Genomic DNA, 24,539 nt, shown 5'->3' on the forward strand with positions numbered 1-24,539 from the left:
TTGAGCTGCAAGTTTAATGAGTAAGTGTCCTTAGTGTATTAGACAGGGAAAAATACAAACAAGGCATAAACGGGAAAAGCCAACTTCATTAGATGCCTGAATCCCCAAAGTCTCTTCCACATACGGTCTACATCTAGGGAGATCTGCCGACACTGCACCATCTTCTGATGAGATGAGCTGTTTGCCTTGAAGGACTGCAGGCGGTGAAACATTCACGAGGTAAGAACTTGAAGTTGTGGTTGCAGTTCATAGGCCATCTTCCCCCTGACGTTACCTCGTCTCTGTGAATCCAACTTTGTGCCTGTGTGAGTTCTGGGAAATGGTACTGCTGACGGGTAGAGAATTCTAACTCCTGTTGTGTCTATGATTCTAGAATACAGCCATGGAAGAATTCCATCACATCAAACAGTTTTAGTTTGGTTTAGTATATTCAGTGATTTTTTTTTTAGTTTTAAAAAATGTTTCTTATATGTGTGGTTCTCAATGCTCTTAGTTCCTTCAGACTGCTACCTGTGGTTGATTTCAGGGGAAGGGCATGTTGAGTAAACTCATCTTAATTGAAACCACCAGCTAATTAAGAGAGATATATTCTCATAAGAAAAGTAATTGTGACGGAAAGTAGCATTTAGCTTCTGGAACTACCTGCTTTTTGGTGCAGAGAGCTTCCTCTGCTTCAGTCAGAGAGAAATGACGGACTGAGCAGGGAGGAGCATGCAACCATTCGTAAAACCCTCCAGGATAGCATGAAGGGAACGGACCTCGAGGGAGAAAAGACGCCTGTACCAGGCAACATTTTAGATGCCTGGGTGCCGACTTCCAAAAACCCCCAGGACAATCAGCAAGGTTAGTAACTGGCTGAGGACAGTACCCCACTCACATTTCTTTATGAGCAGAACCCAAATATGAAGGTCCTCCATATACCCTCTACCCACTCCCCATTCCCACGCCCCTAGACAGGACCTTTTCATTCAGCCCAAAGATCCAGCAGGTACTAAAGAAATGTGAATAGTGTCAACACGAATAGAGCTTATTTTTACACCACAATGTTTTTCAGACATTCCCAAGATCAACAGGGGTCTTCCCAGAAAGGAACAAAATGAATTTTGACTCTCACATCAGTAACCAATGAGAGTTATGACCCGGAGTTAGTTAAGGGGTTTAAAGTGACTAGTGGCTAGTTATTGTTCATTAATTCACAAGCATAATTGCAGGAATTCTACCCAAAGCTGAGCACACTTGGGTATCATGTCAGACATCAGTTAAGGGTTATGTTCCTGTAAACCAAAGCACCAGAGCTAAATTAACAATTTCCCTTTTTGCCCTTAACTGGGGAAGAGTTCAAGTACTGCAGTGCTATCAGAAAAATCCTGGGTTGTGCCTCTTCAAACATTTCAGTTTCTTAATACTAAACATTGGTAAGAAAATATCTCACCAGTGCCCCTGTCCTGACAGGATGAACCAAAAGAGAAGAAGGCTGATCAACTAGCCTTGGCAATTATTTGAATTTATCTTCTGACTCAGGGAAGCTTCCACTCTCCCAACAATATTCCACAAAATGTCCTGATCACCAATTCCTAAATTATAGTCTGGGGCCTTTGAAAGAGCCCAGGCCAGGGTAATTTTGCCAAAGCTCTAGAGGGAGGTTTCTCCAGGGACAGACAATTGTTCCAGCAGCCATTCAGTTCCAACAGAGCAATGTTTGTGTAGAGACTCTTCTCCCAAATAATACCTAACCTCTATCAACCAAAAGTTAACCACTCCTATTTTCTAAAAAGCTCATGATCAGACTCACAGTGATACCCTGCACTGGGAGTTTAACTTCCCGAAAGAGACAAACAAGAACTTAAACTGAGAGGGAAACAGATCCTGGCGAAACCTCATCCCTATCACCTACTCTTAAAAAAAAGCGGTGCTGGGCTCTCCTGGGCCTAAACTAGTGCTTTCATAGCAGTGCCTCCCCCTTCCGTTGTACAATTAGGATGTGCCCAGCAGGGCAGAGGAAGTCCCAGGTGAAACGAACCCATAGCCTAAAGGGGACAGACTTGGGCCAGAACAGAGCAGTTTAAAGGAATCTGTCTTGTCTGTCCTGGCTAAAGGAAGGGCCCTATTAAAGCAGCCCTATAATACTGCATAATGACCAAAGACTAGGCAGGAGCACATGGACCCACGAGGTGCATGGCAGCCATTTCTGCCCTGGGCCCAAAAGAACAGCATTTAGTTATATCTTGTTAGTAAAATTTAAAATCCCTTCTAAAGGGAAAATCCAATTAAAAAAAAAAACAGGAAAAACAGCAAATGAGTGCTGATTCTCCCTGTTCTAGTTCCCATTTTATTATTCAACTGTAGTGGAAAATCTCCAAGTGCACAAAATAGCAGATTCCCTCTCCTAACCTGTGTGCATCTTAATTCTCGTCCTTCCTCTTTCCCCATCAATTCCACCAACCCTCTCTCCTGCTCCACTAGCTCTTGCCAGGCCCTGAGCCCAAAGGTGCCCTGCCCACCCACTAGTCAGTCAGCGCCCCTCTTCTGTTTGGCCAGGGTGCGCTTGAGCTCCCTCAGGTTCTCTGTCAGCACCTCCACCTCATCCAGGCGGCCACACTGCTTGGCATCAAAGATGTACGCCTTGATGTTATCGATCTGCTGGAGGAGGAGCTCCTCCTCTATGGGCTCCTCGCTCTCTGGCGCACTGTCACTGTCCATCTCGAAGGGGTTGGTACAGGTAGCTTCCTCGAAGGGGTTGCCAGGAACAGGAGGGCTTGAGGGACTTTGGTGGGGACGCTCATCTTCCTCGTCGAAGGGGTTGGGTGCTGGACTGTCTGGGTTAGTGAAGGGATTCCCTGCCACTGCCTCTTCTTCCTCAAAAGGATTGTACTCTTTGAGGATGCGGGCTGAAGGACCAAAGGAAGGCTCTGCGGCAAGTGGGCTGGCAGTGCCCTCTGCTGTGGGGCTGGAAAGGTCTTCCTTATCAAAGAGATTTAGGGAGGGCACCTCATTTTGCTGTGATATGGTGGTCTGGGGGAAGAATTCCTGGCCAAGGGCTGGGGGCCCAGACCACAGGCTGATGGGCTCAAGAACTGAGCTGGGTGAAAGGGTCTTGGCAGCTGCACTGCTCTGAGCTGGGGAGGAGCCTAGATCCAAAACATGAGCAAGTTGGGTGCGAGGCTCTCTGCCGGGCTCCCGCTGAAAAGGCCTGATTTCTCTGAAGTCCAGGGACCGAGTCCGTGTGTGCAGGGATGCCGCCCGGAACTGCTCCCTTTCTCGTTCCCACTCACGTTCACGCAGCATCTGCAGCTGTTCTCGCTGCAGGTCCTCCTCCTCGGCCTGCTTCCGGGACAGCTCAATAGCCTTCTCTGTCTGCTGCTGGTCATACTCATCCTGCAATTGCCGCAGGTTCTCCTGCAGTGTGCGCACTTCATCTGTCCGGCCTGCAGCCTTGGCTTGCCTGATAAATGATGTGATGTTGTGGATCTGCTGGAGGAGGGGGTCTGAGTCTTCACTCTGCCCCTGACTTCCTGACAGCGGGAGCCAGCCCTCAGCCTTTCTCAAGGGGGCAGGGCCCCCTCGAAGGGTCACCACCTCCCCGTTGGCCGCACGAGACGCCAGGTCACTCCGCCTTTCCTCAAGCCTTCGCTGGGATTCCAGGGCAGCCTGGGGAGACACCAAAGCCAAAGAGAAGAGACACAGTCACCAAGCCAACAGCAGCCACATAGTCAGCTGCCCTCTGTGGTCCTGCTCTCCCTGCGCCAGTGAGACCTCCAACTGCCCACCTCAGGACTAAGACAGCCAACTGCTAAAATTGAATTGTGCTTTTGTTTTCAGGAGGAGAAGAGGAACCAGCCTGATTTTCAAGATAAAATAATGAATAATAATAACTTAAAGGATAAGATTTTCTCAATCATAGATTCACTGACTGTATACTTAAACCTCTGAGGTCTATTACCAGTCATCTTCACTAGAATCTCACACAATATTAAATGCATAATTTTTTTCTCTTTAATACTGCATATTCTAAAGTGTTCTAGAAAGAACTCCCTGGTGTCTGGGTCCCCTGCAACCTGTACTAGAGGGAGAACTGCCTATGGTATTCTGGACAGGAGAAAATCAGCAGAACCTCTGAAAGAAAACTAGGACCTAGAGAGAGAAACAAACAATTATTCTGGTGTCTACAGATGACTGTCAGTCCAAAACAGGAGAAAAAGGCAAACCAGAGCGTGTGAGAGGTTCTGATTTCCTACAACCTCACAGGATCTCTTAGGAGCCTGCACAGGCCTCTGTGCTCCAGAGAGCACAAGGAGGAAGCCAGCCGCCAGCGTCCCTGCGCTTCACTCACCTGTCTCTCCAGGATCCTCTTCCTCTCCATCTCCTGCGTCCTTTTCTTTTTCAGCTCCTCAAACTGTTCTTTGGTGGGCAGTGACATCAAACCAAGCAATTTTTCCTGCAGGAAGTCACAGACAATTTTGCACTTTAACCTTTTTAGGGAAAAAATGAACCTTAAGCCCTATGACGAGAGTCCCCTTAAGCTAAGCCACTCCACCCTTAGGCAGTACATTAATTATCAGTAGTGGGAAAGGACCTAACTCTTAAATCGCGCAAGAGAGTCACCTTCCAAATGGGCTGCCTTTCCCTTATGAATGATCAATACCAGCATCCCAATAATTCACCTTCTCAGTGAGGCCTTTCCCTGCCCACTCTATCTAAATTGGTGAGCCTCCACCTGACGCCCCCCTTTCCCAGCTTTACATTTCTCCACAGCACGTTTCACGATCTTATAAGCTAGATGTTTTCGTTGTTTCTTGTCTATCGCCCTCCCTAGAATATAAGCTTTATGAGAACAAGAACGTTTGTCTTTTTGCTCACAGTAGGACACCTAACACCTAGAACATTGCCTGGTACACAGTAGCACTCACCAAATGACTGGAGAATAGTCACTAATCCAAAGGAGAAAGGGCCTAATTCTCTACAATACGGTGTCGGGAAACTAACCCAGTAGGATTCTGTTAGATTACTTTGTCAACTGTGACTCTCAGAAGGGGCTTTCTGAGGTAGAAACAACTCAGATCTAAACACCTAAGTTTAGCCTGCCCTTGAACAATCAGCTGTTTAGTCCCAACCAACGGCCCAGGAAGAGCCCCTTCAGAGCTTATCCCCAAGGAAGAAATGCTATGTACAAGGACTTCCATCACGCAGTGATCACAACAGCAAGAGGGGAGTCTGTCAAATACCTAATGAAAGGGGAATGGCTAATAAAGGATGGTATACACAGTCAAAGCAATACTCTATAGCCATTCAATACATTCACACACTTGAAGACTATGTAAAAAAGTGCTTATGACACAAAATTCAGGGAAAAAAAGAGAAGACATAAATTTGCAAATATACATTATTATAACTACTTTATACAACAAATGCAAACAGAAAAAAAAGAAGAAAATATACCAGACTGATGTGTGATTGTACTGAGGACATAGGATTAAAAGTAGTTTTACTTTTCTTTGAAATCCAGATTTTTCTCTAAATATGGCATAATGCATTTATAATCTCAAAAAATAATAAATAAAAAATAAACAAGTCATTGGCACGGTCTGCCCTCTATGCAGTAGAAGAGCAGGGTAGACAAGCGTGATGTTTATGCCACCCCACGATGGCTTTACCTGCACAAAAAGTGTGGCTGAGTATCTGATCATCCTCTGCAGCCGCAAGGTGTTTGGATGTGGTGGAGGGTCTTGGTTCAAGCCTAAGGTTAAGATCTTCTTACTGAATTGGAAGAAACACATCAATGTAACAGATGCTGCCAGACTCAGAAACAAGGGTGAAAAGTCTCTAAGCTGCCAGGCTTGTACATCAGGAAGATTTGTGAAGGAGACAAGTTAGAGACTCCACTGAAGTGTCCGTGAAGGCAAAGCCTGTTTCTTACCCTTTGGCTATACCCAAGTCCCCTAACACAGCACAGGGTACATGACAAATACTCGCCCACTGAGGGACTGACTACACATGTAGGGCGAGTTTCATGGGTAATTGACCTGTGTAGCCACACAGGGTCTGGTCTTGGAAGGGCCTTGTGCTTGGTTTAACAGTCTGCTGTCACTGTCTTAAAATTCTTAATAATTTTGAACAAAAGACTTGCATTTTCATTTTGTACCAGGCCCTGCAAATTATGTGGCCAGTCCTATGTATACAGATGGACAAGGATTCCTCATCTCAGTTCAGCCTGAGTCACTGTATTTCTTATACCTCAAAGGGCTGATTTAACACCAACGGCCAGTCCACAGTTAAAAAAAAGCAGCCGTCAACTTGAAGAAAGAATCTAGGTCTCTATCCTAAGTCTACCACTTTTGCTAGCTATGGTGCATTTTCTTACCTATAAAATGGGGATGTTAATCCCTACCTCACAGGGTAACTTTGGTAGAATAAACGAGCTACTCTCAATATCCAGTGGCTGGCATACAGCTGGTGTTAATAATTAGTTCCTATTCCTTTAATAATAATGAACATTAGAAATCCTTAACCAAAAGTTACTGATACGAGTTGAGTGCCAGATCTGGCACCTTCCTCAGCCTCCTCCTCACACATACACACTGTCACCAGGACTCTAGGTAAGCTCAGGTCTGCTAGCCTCCCACAACCTCATTAGAACAGCACCTCCTCCACTCAAGGCAGCAGGTAAGACATCACCTGATAAACCTTACCTTAAAGCATCTATCAGCTCATACACTTTCTGCACTTCCACTCGGAGGTCACTGGCATGTTCCAGACTGTAGGTCGTCTCCCCAGCACTAAGGAGAAATCACAGAGAGGTCTGATCTAAGTTTCACTGCACTGACCGGAGAGTATAGCGTACAAGGACTCTAAAGTTTCAAGGGCTCAAAAAGGGAGACACAGTTCTCTCAAAGCGATGTTTCAGACTCTTGTATATAATGCAGTGCTCACTCCTTTTCAAAATATAAGTGCTAATCAACTGGAAGCCGCTTTCCAATTTGCAGACACCATACGGACAGACTCATACCTAGGCCTCTAAGGACTAGCTCTTAAGCTTATTGCCAAAATAAACGCAACGGAATCGGCTTTGGCCTACTTTCCCTAAACAGTGTCACTATATCTAGTAAGATGTATGAAGCAGTTGACTAAATAAGTCGGTTACACCACATCAGAGTACAAAGCACTTGGCTTTTCTCACTTGAAGACTACCCATGGAGAACAGAAACAACTGGAAGGCTGACCAAGGAAGCCCTAGGCAAGCAAGTTCCAGCATGGCATTGTATCAACTGCCACACGCTCCGAAGTCTCATGAACCACCACTCCCTGTGTGAGAAAAGCACTTTGACTCCAAATCAAGAAGGGAGGAAAGGGCCTAACTCTGCCCAGGGTGGAGGAGAGGACACAGGGAAGGCCAGGGTGGAGCAGAGGACACAGGGAAGGCCAGGGTGGAGCAGAGGACACAGGGAAGGCCAGGGTGGAGCAGAGGACACAGGGAAGGCCAGGGTGGAGCAGAGGACACAGGGAAGGCCAGGGTGGAGCAGAGGACACAGGGAAGGCCAGGGTGGAGCAGAGGACACAGGGAAGGCCAGGGTGGAGCAGAGGACACAGGGAAGGCCAGGGTGGAGCAGAGGACACAGGGAAGGCCAGGGTGGAGCAGAGGACACAGGGAAGGCCAGGGTGGAGCAGAGGACACAGGGAAGGCCAGGGGTGGCTTGACTCTGGTTTCAGGGAACAACAGCAGTTATTATGTGATGTTGGAATAGTTCATTTATAAGTCTGTCACCCCCACTAGACTGCTGAATTCAAGGTGCAGTGCTTACAGCTTTTCATTTTTATATCCTCAGTAACTGCACACAGGCCAAGCTTAATCAATGTTTACTGAGAAGAGAAACATTTAAGAAGATCTCACAGCTATTAATCCAGCCTCACCAATGGCCACTTTCTGAGGGAGCAGCAATTCAAGCTAAATAAGCAGAAAGGATTGCTGCGTTCACCTATTTTACCATCCATAAAAAAGTCCTGGCTGGATAAATATTGGTGTGGGCTGTAATCTGAGGATTCACTAAGGCTGTTCATCTCTTACTGCACAGTTTGCAAAAAGCACAGCAGACTAGAATTGAGATTTGTGCCTTGTCTTGATATCTCCAAGACATGTGGAAAATAACAAGGTTGGCCCAAATCTGAAATCACTTCTCCTGGTCTCAATCACGTCATCCAATTGTATTTCCCTCAGAGCACCTATCACATCTGCAGTTATCTTGTTCATTATTTGTTCACTTGGTTATGCTCTGTGCTCCCATGAAAATGAAGCTCCCTGAGAGGCACACACTGTCTTCACTGTAGATTGCAATAGCCCCAGCACCTAGAATAGTGCTTGGCACATAAGCAGTGCTCAATAAATATCCGTTGAATGAATGAGTGAGGGAGTGAAATATCTTTAAAGTCCTTTAGAACTGGTCTTTGAAGGAGCAGGAGTTAGACATCTGGAAATGTGCTCAGCAATAGCAGTTCCCCAGCTGGCCAGGGAAGTCCATTAACCCACAGTTGTGTCTGAGGCACAAAGCAAAAAAACAACAGGACTCAGGGAGAGGAGCCCCTTGGCTAACAGCTTGAATTTCCTTTTTTTTCCAAAGGTTGGCACCTGAGCTAACATCTCTTGCCAATCTTTCTTTCTTCTTCCTCTTTCTCATCCTCCTCTTCTTCCTCCTCTTCCTCTTCTTCTTGTCCCCAAAGCCTACCAGTACATAGTTGTATGTTCCAGTTACAGGTCCTTCTGGTTGTGCTATGTGGGACGCCACCTCAGCATGGCCCGATGAGCAGTGCCATGTCCACGCCCAGTATCTGAACCGGTGAAACCCTGGGCTGCCGAAGCGGAGCGCACAAACTTAACCACTCGGCCACGGGGCTGGGCCCCTCCTGCTCTAATTTCAAACCAATGGGCAGGGGAGGGAGGAGGGGGTGCTGACTCCAGTAAGTTCCACAGAGGAAAGGAGCATGAGACAGCTACCTGCTCCAAGCCGAGGACTCTCCATTTGGGGAGGTATATATGAGAGTCACTTGGAGTGCTTTCCCCAAGCTACTCACAGGGAGGGCAGTGTGTTCCAGTGACTGAAATTAGTGCTCAGTGAACCGCAGGTAGAGAAGAAGATGTGCCCTTTCCTGCTGTTCTTTAGAACCAGTGCTTTAGGCTGAGGAATGGACAGAGGAAGACTGGTGTCTAGGACGTGCAAATATAAGGAGGGAGGGGCCCTGGGCAGTGGTGACTGAGAGGGCTTGAGAAATAGGGTTTCTTCCCCTTCCTTTGTCTGCAGCCAGGGGCTGCAAACATCTAGCTGTTAGAAGTGGGCAAAATAGGGCAGAGTCTGCAAGAGTTTCCCTAACTCTTTTCTATTCCCTTCCACCTCTTTTTCCCTGTTGGCTGGGAAACATTGGAGGAAAGAACAGAAAATGGAAGAAGAGGCCCAAAGCAACAGTAGAGGCAGAAAGAGATACAGGGGAAGGGGTGTTTTGCCACAAATCAACTGGGTTTAGCCATTCATATTTTGTAAGTCAGACATTTACAGGCTCAAAAGTCAGGAGACTCCTTAAGGACTATACAAACAAAAAAGTCCATTTTCTTTGCATGTGAGACTTATACTGGAAATCGTGCAGGAAAAGCCAAACATACACCTTTGTTTTTTGCGACCTCTATACAATACTGCCGCAGTAAATGTCCAAATAAAAATGCAGGTTTGTTCTAAACAAGGCACATCTAAATCTACAGGCATCACGACAAAGGTGGCAGGTGAGCAACACAGGCCTAAGACAAAGACAGAGGATCCTCAAATTGAGAATACTGGATACCATAATTAATTTTTTCCTGCAACTTTGGAAAAAACTTCTGGGATCTGATTCTAGTAGTAACACCTCAAATTCTAGCTCATATCACTAACTTTCAGAAGCAGCAATGCTCTTAAGAAAGAGTCAGCAAATTTTTTCTGTAAAGGGCCAGATAGTAAATATTTTCAGCTTTGCAGGCCAGTCTCTGTCGCCAACTGTTTAACTCTGCTGCTGTAGTGCAAAAGCAGCCAGAGAGAGTAATCAAACAAATGGGTATGGCTGTGGTCCAACAAAATTTTATTTATAAAAACAAGCAGCAGGGCCAGCCCAGTGGCATAGCGGTTAAGTTCGTGCACTCTGCTTCAGCAGCCCAGGGTTCGCAGGTTGGGATCCCAGGCACAGACCTACACACCACTCATCAAGCCATGCTGTGGCAGGGTCCCACATAAAAAGTGCAGAAGTCTGGCACAGATGTTAGCTCAGGGCCAATCTTCCTCACCAAAAAAAAAAAAAAAAAACCCAAAAAACAAAAAACAAGCAGCAATAATAAGTGTTAGTGAGGATGTGAAGAAATTGAAACCTTCACACATTACTGGTGGGAATGTAAAGTGGTGTAGTCATTTTAGAAAAACACTCTGGCAATTCCTCAAAAAGTTAAACACAGAGTTATCATAAGACCCAAGAACTCCAGTTCTAGGTGGATACCCACAAGAAATAAAAATATATGTCCGCAAAACAATTTATACATGAACATTCATCGAAACATTATAATAGCCAAAAGAGGAAAACCCAATGGACTAATATTCATCAACAGACTAATGTGTAAACAAAATGTGGTCTGTGCATACAATGTACTCATAGAAAAGGATACATGCTACAACACAGATAAATCTTTTTTGAAGAAGAAGATTAGTCCTGAGCTAACTGCTGCCAATCCTCTGTTCACTGAGGAAGATGGCCCTGAGCTAACATCCTTGCCCATCTTCCTCTACTTTTTTTTATATGTAGGACGCCTACCACAGCATGGTGTGCCAAGCGGTGCCATGTCCACACCCGGGATCCGAACTGGTGAACACCGGGCCACCGAAGTGGAACATGCACACTTAACTGCCACACCACTGGGCCAGCCCCCACAGATGAATCTTGAAAACACTACACTATGTGAAAGAAGACAGACACAAAAGATCATTTATTTATGATCCCATTTATACAAAATGTCCAAAACAGGCAAATCCACAGACAGAAAGTAGACTAGTGGTTGCCAGGGAGAGGGAGAATGAGCAGCGACTGCTAATGCGTATGGGGTTTCTTATTAGAATGATGAAAATGTTGTAGAATTAAGACAGTGGTGATGGTTGTACAATGTTGTGAATATACTAAAAACCACTTTAAAAGGGTAAATTTTATGGTGCGTGAATTCTATCTTAATTAAAAAAAAGAAACAGATGGCAGCCTAGATTTGGCCCATAGGCCAAAGTTTGCCAACCCCTACTCTAAGCCCCGATACCTCACTGCTGCCCTGAAGTGGCATCTCCGCAGGCATGAGCAGGAGGCCTGCTGCCCTTGCTCACCCCCATTATAGCTGGTCACAGAAGAGAAGCACAGCCAGTTAAGATTTCATTTTCAGCTACTAAATAATTGACCTAAAATGCCAGAAAACAGTCACCACTGAACTAGAAAAATGGAAAAGAATAGCTTACTTTAATGATGCTGCCATCCTGATGTATTCAGGAGCTTTTTGGTCAACTTTCTCCATGCAAAGTCGTAATTTCTAAGTACAAAAAAGAAGAGGTGAGTGATTCTCTCAAGGTACAGAAAAGCCTACCCAGAAGTTACGCTACATCAGCAGAGACATATTTAAAATGTGCAGTTTCTAAAATGGAAAAATGCAGAGAGTCTTTTGTTTTTATTGTTGTTATCAATTTCCTGATTTACAGACCCACTTTACAAGCAGAAAATCCTGTAGGAAGGAAAGAAGGTGAGGGTGGAACTTTTGACTGGATGTTTTTGAGAGGAGCAAGGCCTTTCAGGACACAAGCCAACGAGTTTACCAAGGCAGAGAAAAGGAACTAGTTGTGACATTCTTTCTCTGACAGATGATACAAGACAGCAGCACAAGGCAATGCCAGGGCTTACTTCAAAAAAGGAAGCAAAAAGCAAGGTGCCTCTTTACAAAAATGAGTTATCTGGTCAGGGACTCCACATAAAGGATAGATAATGGCTACATGTGCACCTCAGCACAGGGTTCAATTAACACCATTTCTAGTAGCCTGAGTATTTTAATGGTGATCTCAGAAACATAGCCATTATGACCTACAGGACCACTAACAGTGACCATTCAGTGATCAAACAAAAATACACTCCTCCTGTGTTCAGAGTTTTGCATGAGCTGCGTCCTCTGCCCGGGCTGATCTCCTCCTCCTCCCCATCTCCTACCATCTCCCTGCCCAATCCCTTCCTGGCTAATCCTTCTCAGCTTGCAGGTCTCACCTGGCCAATAGGAGGCCGAGGCAGTCTCACTCCCAGTCTGACTCCAAATCTCATATTCTAGCACTATACTATGTTCCTCTCACAGTGTGCATCTACTAAAGATGTTCTGTGGTCACTGGTGGTAATGAGAGTGGAGGCCTTTAAACGGACTTGAAAGGGGAAGCTCTAAGCCTGTGGGCAGTTTCTCAAACTTGTAAAGTCTGAAACTCCCAAGTGAGTCTCCCAGGACTCTTCTGGCCCACGGTTCACCACGAGATCTCACAGAACCTGTTCACGCTGCATGGCAAGCATCCTTCCTCCCCTTGCCTCTGGGCCACCAAAGCCTCCAACCTCCTGCCTTCAAGTGGGCAAGGAGGGTGAAGAAATAAGTTTGTTGCAACACACCCAGGATGACTCTGTGACTCTCCCAGGGCCCTAGCTGGGAAATTATACCATAGCCCTTTAGCAGAAACTAAAAATGATTCAGAGGAACAAATTCCCAAAGCATTCTCCAAAATGTGCAGGCTTGTACATAATGAACAGCCAAATCTTCCTCGCAAGTGAGACCCAAGACTGGACACAATGAGTCACCTCATAGAGCTTCACAATGTCAGGGGTGTGTTCCTTCTCGTCAATCTGCTGCTCTCTCTTGAGCAACGTGTCCTTGCAGTGTGTACAGCAGCGGATCCGGTCGTCATCCTTCTCGTCCAGGACAGAGCTCACACTGCTCATGCTGCTGATGCTGCCCCGGCGGGAGCCATGAACACTGTTGGGTGACTGGCTGGGGCTGGTGTGGGTGCTCAAAGAATCCTTGCTGGCACTGGTGAGCTTGTCTGTAAAGCACAACACAAGACAGGCAGCAGCGAGCCCACAGCCTCCAATCACCCACCTCCTACGACAGCAGGGGAGTAAGAGCTGATGGGGGGTAACAGCAGGTGCTGATGCCGGCAAAAGCAAGCTCTCCCTATGGGCAAGAAGCTCTGCCTTCCTGTGGTCAAGCTCTGCAATGGGATGGACTCCCACCAACAGCCAGGAAAAAGTCAGACTGCCTAGGGTGGTCTGCCTTTGAGGCTCTGAGGCCCACCGTTAACCTACTGCCCTCCTTCACTTGCTGTGCCTCAGATGCAACTCACTTTCTCTCTGGACTGTCTTGACAGCCTTCCCCCACTCCCAAATGCCTGACTCCTACCCCTTCCCAAGCTCAACTCAAATGGCACATCCTCTAGGAAGCTCTCCCCTATTCCTGGATCTGCCCTTCTGATCAGTTCCTACCACACTGCCCCTCTTGGAGCACTTTCCACTTCTCTCCCTGTATAACAGTTCTATGTACACCCCAGAGCTGCCCTATGAATCTGTGACTCTTCAAGGGTAGAAGCTATGTCTTACTCATACTTGCACCCCTACATATCCAACAGGGCTCCCCCACAGCAGCTGCCCAGTAAATGCTGATTAGTTAGTCCAAGAGAAGAAAGGTGAATAGTATCCCAAAAACATAGTTTCTGAAGTCCCAGGTGAGACAGGGAGTCTGTCTCAGAGAGAAAGGGAAAGCATCAGAGTAACATGTGCCCAATGACATCAGAGCTAGACAGAGGAAGCATCTGCTTCTGCCCCATGTTATCCAGACGCACTGTAGCCAACAGCACATGTAGAGTCAGCAGAACTCTCCAGGGTTGCAAAATCAACCCAAACATCCCAGAACTGACCAAAAGCTCATGAAATCGTCTTTAGCAACTTTTAGCCAGCTGAGATTCAAAGTTCCAGACGATCGGGTTACACCTACTTTGTAGCCTCTTTCCCACAATTCTCAAACATGCCCTCCACACTCCCCCAACTAGTCTGTCTGCTCATCTACTAACCTTCCCCGGGGCCTTTCCACATTCCACGCCTTTGCTCCTGCTCGTCACTCTACCCAGGATGCCCTCCTGCCCCATCCCTGCAAGCCTAGTCATCTTTCAACGCTCTTCTTGAACGTCACCTCTCAATCCTGAGCATCCACGCTCTCCCTCTCGCCCAGTCTCCACAGCACACCGTCTCTCTCATATTATGATATTACTATCTGTTCTATATGGCAGTGAGCCATTTGTGACTTTTATCTCAAAGGAAAGGACTAGCCTACTGCCCATTTTTCAATACTCTCTCCTATAGTCTCCTCTCAAAGCCTCACTTGCCACTTCCAAGCAGAGCTGACAAAGATTTGGTCAGCTCTCCTGGATACCTGACACAACTTCTCTCATTGTATACATCTCTTTATAAAGCAATGAGTTGTGTGTGAGTCTGTATCCCCTGCTAGATGCTGGAACCCCTGGGAGAATGAATGATGCCTTATAATAGACTAGAGGTGGGGAAACAATGACCTGCAAGCCAAGTCCAGCCTTTTTTTATATGGCCCTCAAGCTAAGTATGGTTTTTACATTTTTCAAAGGTTTTTTTAAAAAAGCACAAAGGTCACAGAGATCATACTTAACCCACAAAGCCTAAAGTATTTACTATTTGATCCTTTACGAAAAAAGTTTGCCAATCACTGTTATAGACCATTGTATCCCTGGCCCCTAGCACAGTGCCTAGCCTGTAGTAGCTTCATGACTCAACGAGTGAATGAAGATCCCATGGGCAATTAATTTAAACAAAAAGGTTCAAAAAATCACCCAGGGGTGATTAGCAAACAGGCTAGTCTCAAGAGGAAATGAGGGTCCAGGGCCCTGCCTCCATGTTACCTACTTGCCAAGGGAAGGCTAATGAGCTCCATACACTTCTTGCACATAATAGACCCACAGAGGCGGCAGTGGTGGCGGCGGTTACGGATGTTGAACTTATTCCCACAGTCTGGACAGAAAGGGACATCCTGGTCGTTGACCCAAGGCACCACGGACTTTTCTATTGCTTTAGAAAGAACAAAACAAAAAGCAAACAAACAAAAAAGCAAGTCATTTAAAAAAAGGATTTGGTCAGGCAGAAAGATAAATAGAATGAATGTGAGTAAAGTTCTAGAGTTACCTCGGATCTTAGCAGACTCGGTATTTGCTCTGTCAAATGCAGTGAGCTGACAAGGAGAAAACAGTGCCCAATGGAATTAATCAGGTGAGGTATATACACTTTGCACAGGAATCAAGCGGGAATCAGCATATCTGCATTTCTCAAGTCTCATCTGTGATCTCCAACCCCACAAAGTCACAAAAGCAATTTAACATGGGAGACAGAGTATTAGCTTTGCATCTAGAAGGCACCTCCCTTCTCATGACCCACTTTCAATCTCTTTATTGTTAGTTACCCATTTAAGCAATAACCAAGGGTAGGCAAGGATGCGGTGGGGACGGCCAGGGAAAGCAATGGGGAACTCCCAATTCTCCATAGTCTTCCTGGGCAATGAAACTGGCCATGTATTTCTGCCCTATAAAGTAGACATAAAGAACTGTACCTGTGGTGGCTACCATGCCCACCACACAATCCAGCTTGTACACAACAAGCACTTCTAGAGTGAGAGTAAAACAGAGTGATCCTGGTATCCACACCACAGAAAACAAAGCCCAGTCAAGATGTTCCTACACTGCACACTGGCACCGGCAAATACTCCTCATGGATCTAGTCACCAACTTCTGTCTGCCACCAAATGATATCACACAGTATGCCCCTTTGTGTGATTGCCTGGGACACACAAAAGAGGAAAGAATCTGAAGGCAGAAAGGCTTTCCAGCAGCCAAGCGGGCTTCCTAGGAAGGAAAAGGGAAGCTGGATATGTGGCAAGTCTGTCAACCTGGGCTACTCCTTTCAGCAAAATCAGTCCAGGCTAGAACTGTCCACTATGTCCTCTGCATCTCTCTAGGTGGGGTGTTTCTCTGCCAGCATCAGATATATACGACAGGGGCCAGCCCGGTGGCGCAGCAGTTAAGTTCACACGTTCTGCTTCAGCAGCCCGGGGTTCGCCGGTTCAGATCCCGGGTGGGGACATGGCACCATTTGGCACACCATGTTGTAGTAGGCATCCCAAATATAAAAGCAGAAGAAGATGGGCACGGATGTTAGCTCAGGGCCAGTCTTCCTCAGCAAAAAAGAGGAGGATTGGCAGCAGTTAGCTCAGGGCTAATCTTCCTCAAGAAAAACCAAACAGATATATACAACATACATAACACAAGCTGCAGAAATGTAATTTCCCCCCCAAAAAATTTATATTTGCAGAAAATAAGTGTTTTAAAACAACAAAATTTACCTTCTCTAACCTGATTATTAATTTATTGACTTCAACAACATAGTGGTCAATTCTGGCAGCTCGGTGTTTTTTGAAGTCAGAAAGATGGCTTCTCACAGCACCTAGAAGGAGAGGAGGAGGTGGGGAGATAAGTGACTTGTCATTTCTCTGAGGGAGCCTCTCTACCTTGCTGTTTATCTGCAATGAATTTCAAAAGTAAGTAAAAACTCTAGGATTTTAGAGCCTTACTAAGAATTCAAAAAAACAGGAAAGCAAATGGAAGGAAATTTGCTAAAATGTTAATTTTGGTGACTCTGGAGGCCACAAAGCACAATATGAGAGACCTCAGAGTACAGTGGATAAGAGCTTGGACTCTGGAGCCAGCCTGTGCTCAAGTTTCAATTCTCTACTGTGTGACCTTGGGCAAGTTCCTTAACCTCTCTGTAATTTGGAGTACTCATCTACAAAATGGGGATAACAATAGTACCTACTCCACAGAGCTGTTATGAGGATTAAATAAGTTAAAGTTTATAAAGTCCTTAGAACATTGCCTGGCACATGAATTTTTGTTAAATATAAAGGGCGGTAACATTACGGATGATTTTGAAAACTCGTTCATGTTTTTCTGTACTTCCCAAAGTTGGTACAATATGGTTTTTCATCAGAACAAAAACAATCCTCAAAATAACCAAAATATGTAAATGCTAATAGATGCCCTTACGGGAGCTAGTTAAACTGATACCTTCCTCAGTCCAGCAACCAAGACCTAGGACAAACCTCCTCACACAAATGGAACCGAGCAGCCTGTTGTCTCAGAGTATCTGAAATATCCCCTGCTCAATCTCACCTCTTTCAAAGAACCAGCCCTGCCCTCTCCCCTTGCCAGCACTCAGTTCCCTTCCTCCTCCCAGTGACGGCCTATTCACTTATACACTGTACCATATCTGAGCTTCTCACATGCACACTCTTAACTATCCATGCATCTTTTTTTCCCTAACCATACTCTAACATCTAATTAAATTTTAGCTTTGAATTCTTAGGGGTGATAACAAATATCAACTTCTAAAATTTTCCATTCACTTAACCTTCCACGATTTGACTTCCTTCAGTTGTTGAAACAGGCAAGTAAATCAGAAAATCACCCTGATAATTTAACATTGGCAATCATGAAATAAGCTATCAAAAAAGCTAATAAGAAATTTCTCCTTCATGTTTCTAATTGGCTTTCATACATAACTCATAATTATATGTGTATAGTATTATTTTTAAAGCCATTTTTCTCCTCCCTGATGAAAATGTTTCCACTCTCCAAAATGGTAGCCACTAGCCACATGTGGAGATACAGCACTTGAAACGCGGCTAGCGTGTGGCTGAGGAAGTGACTTTTACTTAAATAGCCACATACAGGTAGTGGCTATCACATTGGACAGTGCAGTTCCAGAACTTTCCTCATCCAAAAAGAGCCATTCTGTGGTGGCACTAGAAGAATATGATAGATGACCCTGGATACATATCACTTCTCTTCTCAGAGCCTGCTTCCTCATCTATAAACGGAATGAACATCACTATCCACTCTACCTCACACGGGCTTTTGTGAAAGCTGAGCAAGATAATGAACATGAAAGTATAAGAAAGCACTACACAGGAATCATTATTTATCCACTGCATGGACAGAAAATACTATATTACATTAATGACTGTGATCATTCAACAATTAAAGGATATTAAGACTAGCTAGTTCAACTCCACGTGGCATGACATTTTTGGTGACAGCTTTATTGAGACATTATTCACATACACAGAATCCACCAGTTAAAGCACACAAATTGAATAGTTTTTAGTATATTCACAGAGTTGTGCACCAAAATAAATTTTAGAACATTTTCATCACCCCAAAAAGATGATTATTTTGAAAGTAAGTAGATGATACCATAATTACATGTTTCAGAAAATTAAGTTGCACAAATCAGTGCCTCTCAGTAGGCAGGTAACATCCTACATGAGAGCAGACAGTCCCATCAGTGGAGTCTGTGCCTGGGCTGAGGTCAGACACCTGGACTCCTACTCCCGTTCTGCAGTCTCCCAGCTATGTGACCATGGGCAGGTGCCGAGGGAGTGCCGTGACGATTAAATGAGAGCACTCATGTAAAGCATTTAATGCAGTGCCTAACACAAAGCAGATGCTCAGTCCATTCTCTGCCCCTACTAGGAAATAAGGTCCACAAGAAGCTTAGACCATTCTTGTTTGCTGACGCCTCCTAAGCCAACTTTTAAAACATTACCTAGAACATATAGATGCTCAATAAACATTTGCTGAACGAACGAACAGAATTTCTCACCAAGCTCCTGGGGTTCCCACATGTACGGATCCACCCCTCCGTAGCTGAAAGACTCATATCCTTGGGTCCCTGATTCTGCTCGGTCATCTCCTTCTCGTTTCAACAGTCTGTTCTTCGCTTTTTTAGCCTTCTGGACAAGACCTTGAAAAGTGGAACAAACACCATAAATGAATCCACGAAGAATACCCGTGAAGAGTTGGGGGAAATCTCAAAATGCAAGAGTCTCTATTTTCTTTTTTAAACTACTTCCAAAACCTGATACCAAGTCCACTTTGCTCTTTTGCCTTTAACATTTCACTTGCCTAAACTAGCAATATCATAAAATTTCTAAGAATCAGAAGATCAAATGAAGAGGCCATCTGCTTTTTAAGACTTTTCAAAAATCTTTGATATTAATCTTTAAAACTTTACTTTCCTGATTCTGAAACACAGAAAACTGCAACACAAGCAAGAATTCCTTCTCAACTAAAGAAATGATCATCGAGTACTAAAGGAATGCTTAACTCAATCTCTTAGTTCTTCTGAGGTAGAGATGGAAAAAACAAAAGAATCCTTTCAAGTTTCTTTCACAGGAACAAAATTTTCACTTTAGCATTCCTGAAATAGACTCCCAAATCTATTATTCCATAAATAACCTTAAACATTTTCCCTCTAATAAAAAGGTCATCACAGGAATCTGAGGACACTCTCTCAACTCTGTACCCACTGGCATGAAAGTCTTAGTGATATCGTGACATATAACTCAGTTCAGCTGACACTGAGACTAGATGCTTCCTGAAAATCACGGAGACCCTTCAGTTTCCCAAGGAAACTTAATCAGTTTGCTTGTTTTCCAGCTGCAGTGCATGCTGTGATTGGAAGACAGGGTCTCATATTATCAATGATACCAAGTAGAAAGAGCAGCACTAGACTCAGAGGTGACAGAACACCTGGGCTCAAGGCCTAGTTCTGCCAATTCCTGTATGACTTTGGATAAGTCACTAAACATCTCTGAACCTGACTTTTTCTCTGTAAAATGAGACCAACCATCGTCCCTCCTGCAAGGTTTCTGAGTGAGTCAAATGAAATAATAATGTGGGGCCAGCTCTGTGGCCGAGTGGTTAAGTTCGCGCGCTCCACTGCGGCGGCCCAGGGTTTGGATCCTGGGCGCGGACATGGCACTGCTCATCAGGCCACGTTGAGGTGGTGTCCCGTATCCCACAACTAGAAGGTCCTGCAACTAAGATATACAACTGTGTACAGGGGGGGTTTGGGGAAATAAAGCAGGAAAAAAAAAAAAAGATTGGCAACAGTTGTTAGCCCAGGTGCCAATCTTAAAAAAAAAAAAAAAAGAAAGAAATAATAATGTATGTGAGAGAACTCTGAAAACTATAAAGCACAAAGTGTTTTTTTTTTTTTTCCCTCCTAATAGTTATGGCTCTGCTCCAGCCTCTTCAGCCAGAAGCCACCTCATCCATCATAGCCATCAGGATTTTGAAAATGTTTGACTTTGTCAAACACATTTTTGGACAGAAGTTATAAATGTTAATGCTTTCAATACCTCTTTTTTCTGAACTGAAAAGTGAGACACAGAGTGAGACGATCCGGTTCCAGGGTTCATGTGATTCACATGTGGGAAGGCCACAGTGCACTTAGGAATACAAGATCATTCCTTTCTCCCCCACCCCACAGAGAACTGCGAATACAGCATCCAGACCTTTTTAATCTCACTGAAGCTGGTCAGCTAACCATCAGGAAAGTGAGTTTCAGAGCAGCGGCATAGTATTTAGGAGTTAAAATCTGAAGTCCCGGGGGGATGGCCCCGTGGCCGAGTGGTTAAGTTCGCACGCTCCGCTGCAGGCAGCCCAGTGTTTCGCTGGTTCGAATCCTGGGCGCGGACATGGCACTGCTCGTCAAACCACGCTGAAGCAGCGTCCCACATGCCACAACTAGAAGGACCCACAACAAAGAATATACAACTGTATACTGGGGGGCTTTGGGGAGAAAAAGGAAAAAATAAAATCTTAAAAAAAAAAAATCTGAAGTCCCGGAAATGAACACTATGAATAGTCAAATTACTTTGAAAAATTCTTTCTATAATCCTCCAGGACCTGAGCCCTTGGAAGCTCAAAAACCAAGTTTTAACTTTTTGGGTTGTTTCTCTTTGCTTTTCAACTATGACCTTCCTTTTCCTGGGTTGCAGAGGACAAGGCATAGTTGAAGGACGGACGGCAGGAAGGCTTGACTTTATGACAGGTAAATGGGTGCACAATGTGCCTCCACTTTCAGAGCAAAGGAGAGGAATTCCACTCCAAAACCCTCCTTGGCTAGCAGTTCGATAATTCAAACAGTCTAGCAAGAAACAACAGAGCAGAGTAATTACATTTACAAGGTTCAAAGCCAGGCTCTGCCTCACTGTGTGACTTCAGGTAAGTTATCTAATCTCTCCATGTCTGGAACCCTCATCAGTAAAATGGGGCTCACAGTCACAGGTACTGTGGGGATGAAATGAAGTTAATATACGGGAAGACTCTGAACAATGCCTGGCACATGGTAAGCACTAGCTATGTTCACTACTATTATTATTTATTACTGGTTATCATGTTCTGGTGGCAACATGGAAACTGATGACAACTATCCCATGAGTTAGAACTCCCATTAACAGAATGGGATAAGCAAAAAATCCTCGCCTCTTACTTTTAATTTGCCCTTTGACATCACGGTCTTCCCCGGAGTGCTCTTCCTCATAATGTGACTGAAGCTGATAGAAAGACTGCAGGTCCTTCAGGCACAAAGGGCAGAGGAAGCCCTCCCTCACTTCCCCTGGGTCATCCAGAGAAGCCATGGCAGTCACTCTCAGCCACTGTAAGGCAGCGGCCTCATGCCAAGAGTCAGCGTGATTCCTCCACAAGGGACGAGGGCTCCCGCAGCATTAGCTTAACCAAGCAGCACACAGATGATGGGGTAGTGGCATCATGGCCCTGGATGAGGCTTCCTCCTTGGAGTAGAAGCCCTGAGAAAGGAAACAAGGGAAGAAAAAGCCAATTCAGGCAAATCAGCAGCAATTAAGAATTTTCTTTGTTCTTTTCACAATTCAACAAGGGTACTTAATGTTTGTTCAGTGCAAGTTTAAGAACACAAACTACTTTCTCAAATCCTTAGACCAAAACACAAAACCTTCTAAGATGATCTCATCTCGCTCTACAATATGACACTGGACAATGGCAACTCAATGAAATGGGAAGCACAGACTCTTGAAGACAAGGAAGGAAAATTCAACTTCAACAGCAAACACAACACCAAGGCAATCCTCTAACATTCATTCCAAATGGTCCAACGCCATAATCTGTACGCCACTTTAGCCACTAGGGAAATGTCTGAAGTACTTATCAACAAGCAAAAGTTTTTATTTGACTCTCTTTACCTTCATCATTTATTCAACCACATATATTGAGCCCTTGCACCTTGCACCAATGAAAAAGAGATAGTGTCTGCCCCAAAATACAAACAAAAGCAAACAGAACCAAAATCCCAACCTCAGTCTAAGGAGGAGCACTTGAAACCTAGGGGTCAAAAAGAAAAATCTATTTTGTGTCTCACGTTTGTAGAGCACTTTCTCCCCAATGAACTTACTAGATTTCATAAATGACAGTTTACGACAGTCGAGCAGCAAGCCTAATGTTCTCGCTGCTTCCAAAATAAAAGGATTCAGTGCTTAAACAATTCGGGGCTTAATAAGTTACACTGTTACTTTTAACAGGCCATGACAAAGTCACTTGCAATGTCACCTCAGAAAGACTCCTGGCCAGAGGAGAATCCAGACAAAACCCTTCCACAAAAGCAGAGAAATTTCTCCCCAAGAACCTGAGGCCACAAACCACAGCAGAGAGTGAAGAGGAATGTCTGACCTTAGCTGTGGATGGCCCTGCCTAGAGGGCCACTGAGGAGGCACTGCCTGGTCCTCAAGGCTGAAGGGTGGCAGTGACCCAGAAAACGCACAAATCAAACACCAGGTCCCTGTTCTTTCCCTCTAGCTAAGAAGCCCAACGACTGTATACATGCAGATCTCAGCCCCTTTTCCAGATCACTGAAACAGCAGCTCCAGTTCCCTCCCCAGCCAGGGGTTCAACTGAGCCCGACTCTGACCACTCCCTTCCTTGCCAGGCACTGGCCCCTAACAACTACACATCAAACACACACGCCCCCTTCACATCTCAACCCAACCTCACTGCTTCAGGAAGTGCCTCTTCCCTGAGGCATTCTCCCACGGGACAGCCCCTGCACTTCTCCTTCACAGCACTCGCCTCAATTTATAATCACAAGTGCACAAAGGGACTAAACAGAGAAGACTAAGCGCCGTGAGGCAGAGACTATGCCTGTCTTCGCCACCACATCCCCAGGGTCTAGCACAGTGCCTGGCGCAAACCACGAGGAAACAAAACAAAGCTCCAGGAATATTCATTAATTCTAAAATCGTCTAACCAAACATACACCACAAACCAAAGAAATCGACCACAAACCACCAAGCCCTCGCACCCTAAACAACGTAAAAAATAATAAAATCTACATATCCTGCAACTATACGTCCAGCAGGAAGGGCCCCGGCCCCACGCCGCACAGACTGCGCATCCCACAGCCCACTCATCCCCGCCTCGCGACCGCACACGACCCCCTCCCCAGAACTCAACCCGACTGTGCACACGGCGCACAGCCACACAACAGGAAACACCCACAGAGCAGACATGACAACTCCACACATCGCACAGACGCCACGCAAAACAGTACAAAAACTCCACACAAGTCAGAACCCAAACGCCCCAACCTCACACAACCAGAGGATCAAGGACAACCCCGCGGAGACCACCACCCACCCCCGGCTCCGCCGCACAACCAAACACAACTGTTCACGCCCCGCGTAACCTCACAACCACACAGAGCCCAGCATCGCAAGCACACACAAGCGAAACGCACGGCCCGAAAGCCCCCTCTCCCACCGCGCACGTCACACCCACCACAACCTCACGCATCCCACACCCGCGCGGCCCGCCCGCCTCTGTCCCTGAGGGGAGCCGCGCCCCCGCCCCTCAGCGCGGCCCGGCCCTGCCCTCTGTACCCGGCCGGGCTCCCGCGGGCACGCAGGTCTCTCCAGCCCTGCGGCCGGGCGCTGGGCCTCCACGGTCCCTCACACAGCCGCCGCCATCTCCATCGGCTGCTCGGCACTCGGCAGGCGCGCCTGCGGCGGCGCCGCAACCGGAAGGCAGGCTGACAGAGGCCCGTCGAGCGCCGAGTCTTCGAGGGCGCCCAGCAGGCGGGGCGGATTCAGAAGGCGAAGGGCGGCCCGCGGCCTCCACGCAGGCGCGTGAGAACCAGCGGGTGCGGCTGGTTGGTTTGCGGACGTTTTGACGTCCCGGTACTTAGTGCAACGCGTTGACGCCAACGCCCTGCTCCTCGCCCCGGCTTGTGGAGGGAACGACTGTGGTCCGTAGTTCTTTAGCTCCTGACCAAGGGGCGCAATGGATGAGGCGGCGGAGTCTTTAACGCCTCCTATCCCACCTCGACTGCAGTTCTACATTAATTGGTGTCAAAGTTCCTGAGAGCTAGAGATAAAGGAATATTCGGGAGACTTGGAGGATGTGAAAAGATCCACGAGAGAGTGGGGACTTGGAATCGGGGGGGCATCCATCCGGAGGGTGTGGAGCGTGGTCAAATCTGTGGGAAATCTGGGGCATTTTCAAATGCAAATCAAAAGCACCGTGAGGTATCACCTTATACCT

The 24,539-nt window shown here is 46.0% G+C and overlaps 1 protein-coding gene across 1 annotated transcript; it reads right to left on the reverse strand.

The window, feature by feature from the left end:
- On the reverse strand, nucleotides 1-24,116 carry RBSN (rabenosyn, RAB effector). The gene is made up of 12 exons (XM_001489973.5): nucleotides 23,879-24,116; nucleotides 21,463-21,778; nucleotides 18,787-18,927; nucleotides 16,469-16,569; nucleotides 15,259-15,304; nucleotides 14,983-15,144; nucleotides 12,856-13,097; nucleotides 11,496-11,566; nucleotides 6,687-6,773; nucleotides 5,652-5,754; nucleotides 4,331-4,435; nucleotides 1-3,648 (listed from the first exon to the last, which is right to left on the reverse strand). Exons 2-12 carry the CDS (start codon nucleotides 21,608-21,610, stop codon nucleotides 2,509-2,511), a joined length of 2,346 nt encoding a protein of 781 aa, XP_001490023.1. The 5' UTR covers nucleotides 21,611-21,778; nucleotides 23,879-24,116; the 3' UTR covers nucleotides 1-2,508.
- Nucleotides 24,117-24,539: the final 423 nt, after the last annotated feature.

The sequence above is a fragment of the Equus caballus genome, chromosome 16, assembly GCF_041296265.1.
Source record: "Equus caballus isolate H_3958 breed thoroughbred chromosome 16, TB-T2T, whole genome shotgun sequence".
NCBI classification, from domain to species: Eukaryota; Metazoa; Chordata; class Mammalia; order Perissodactyla; family Equidae; genus Equus; species Equus caballus.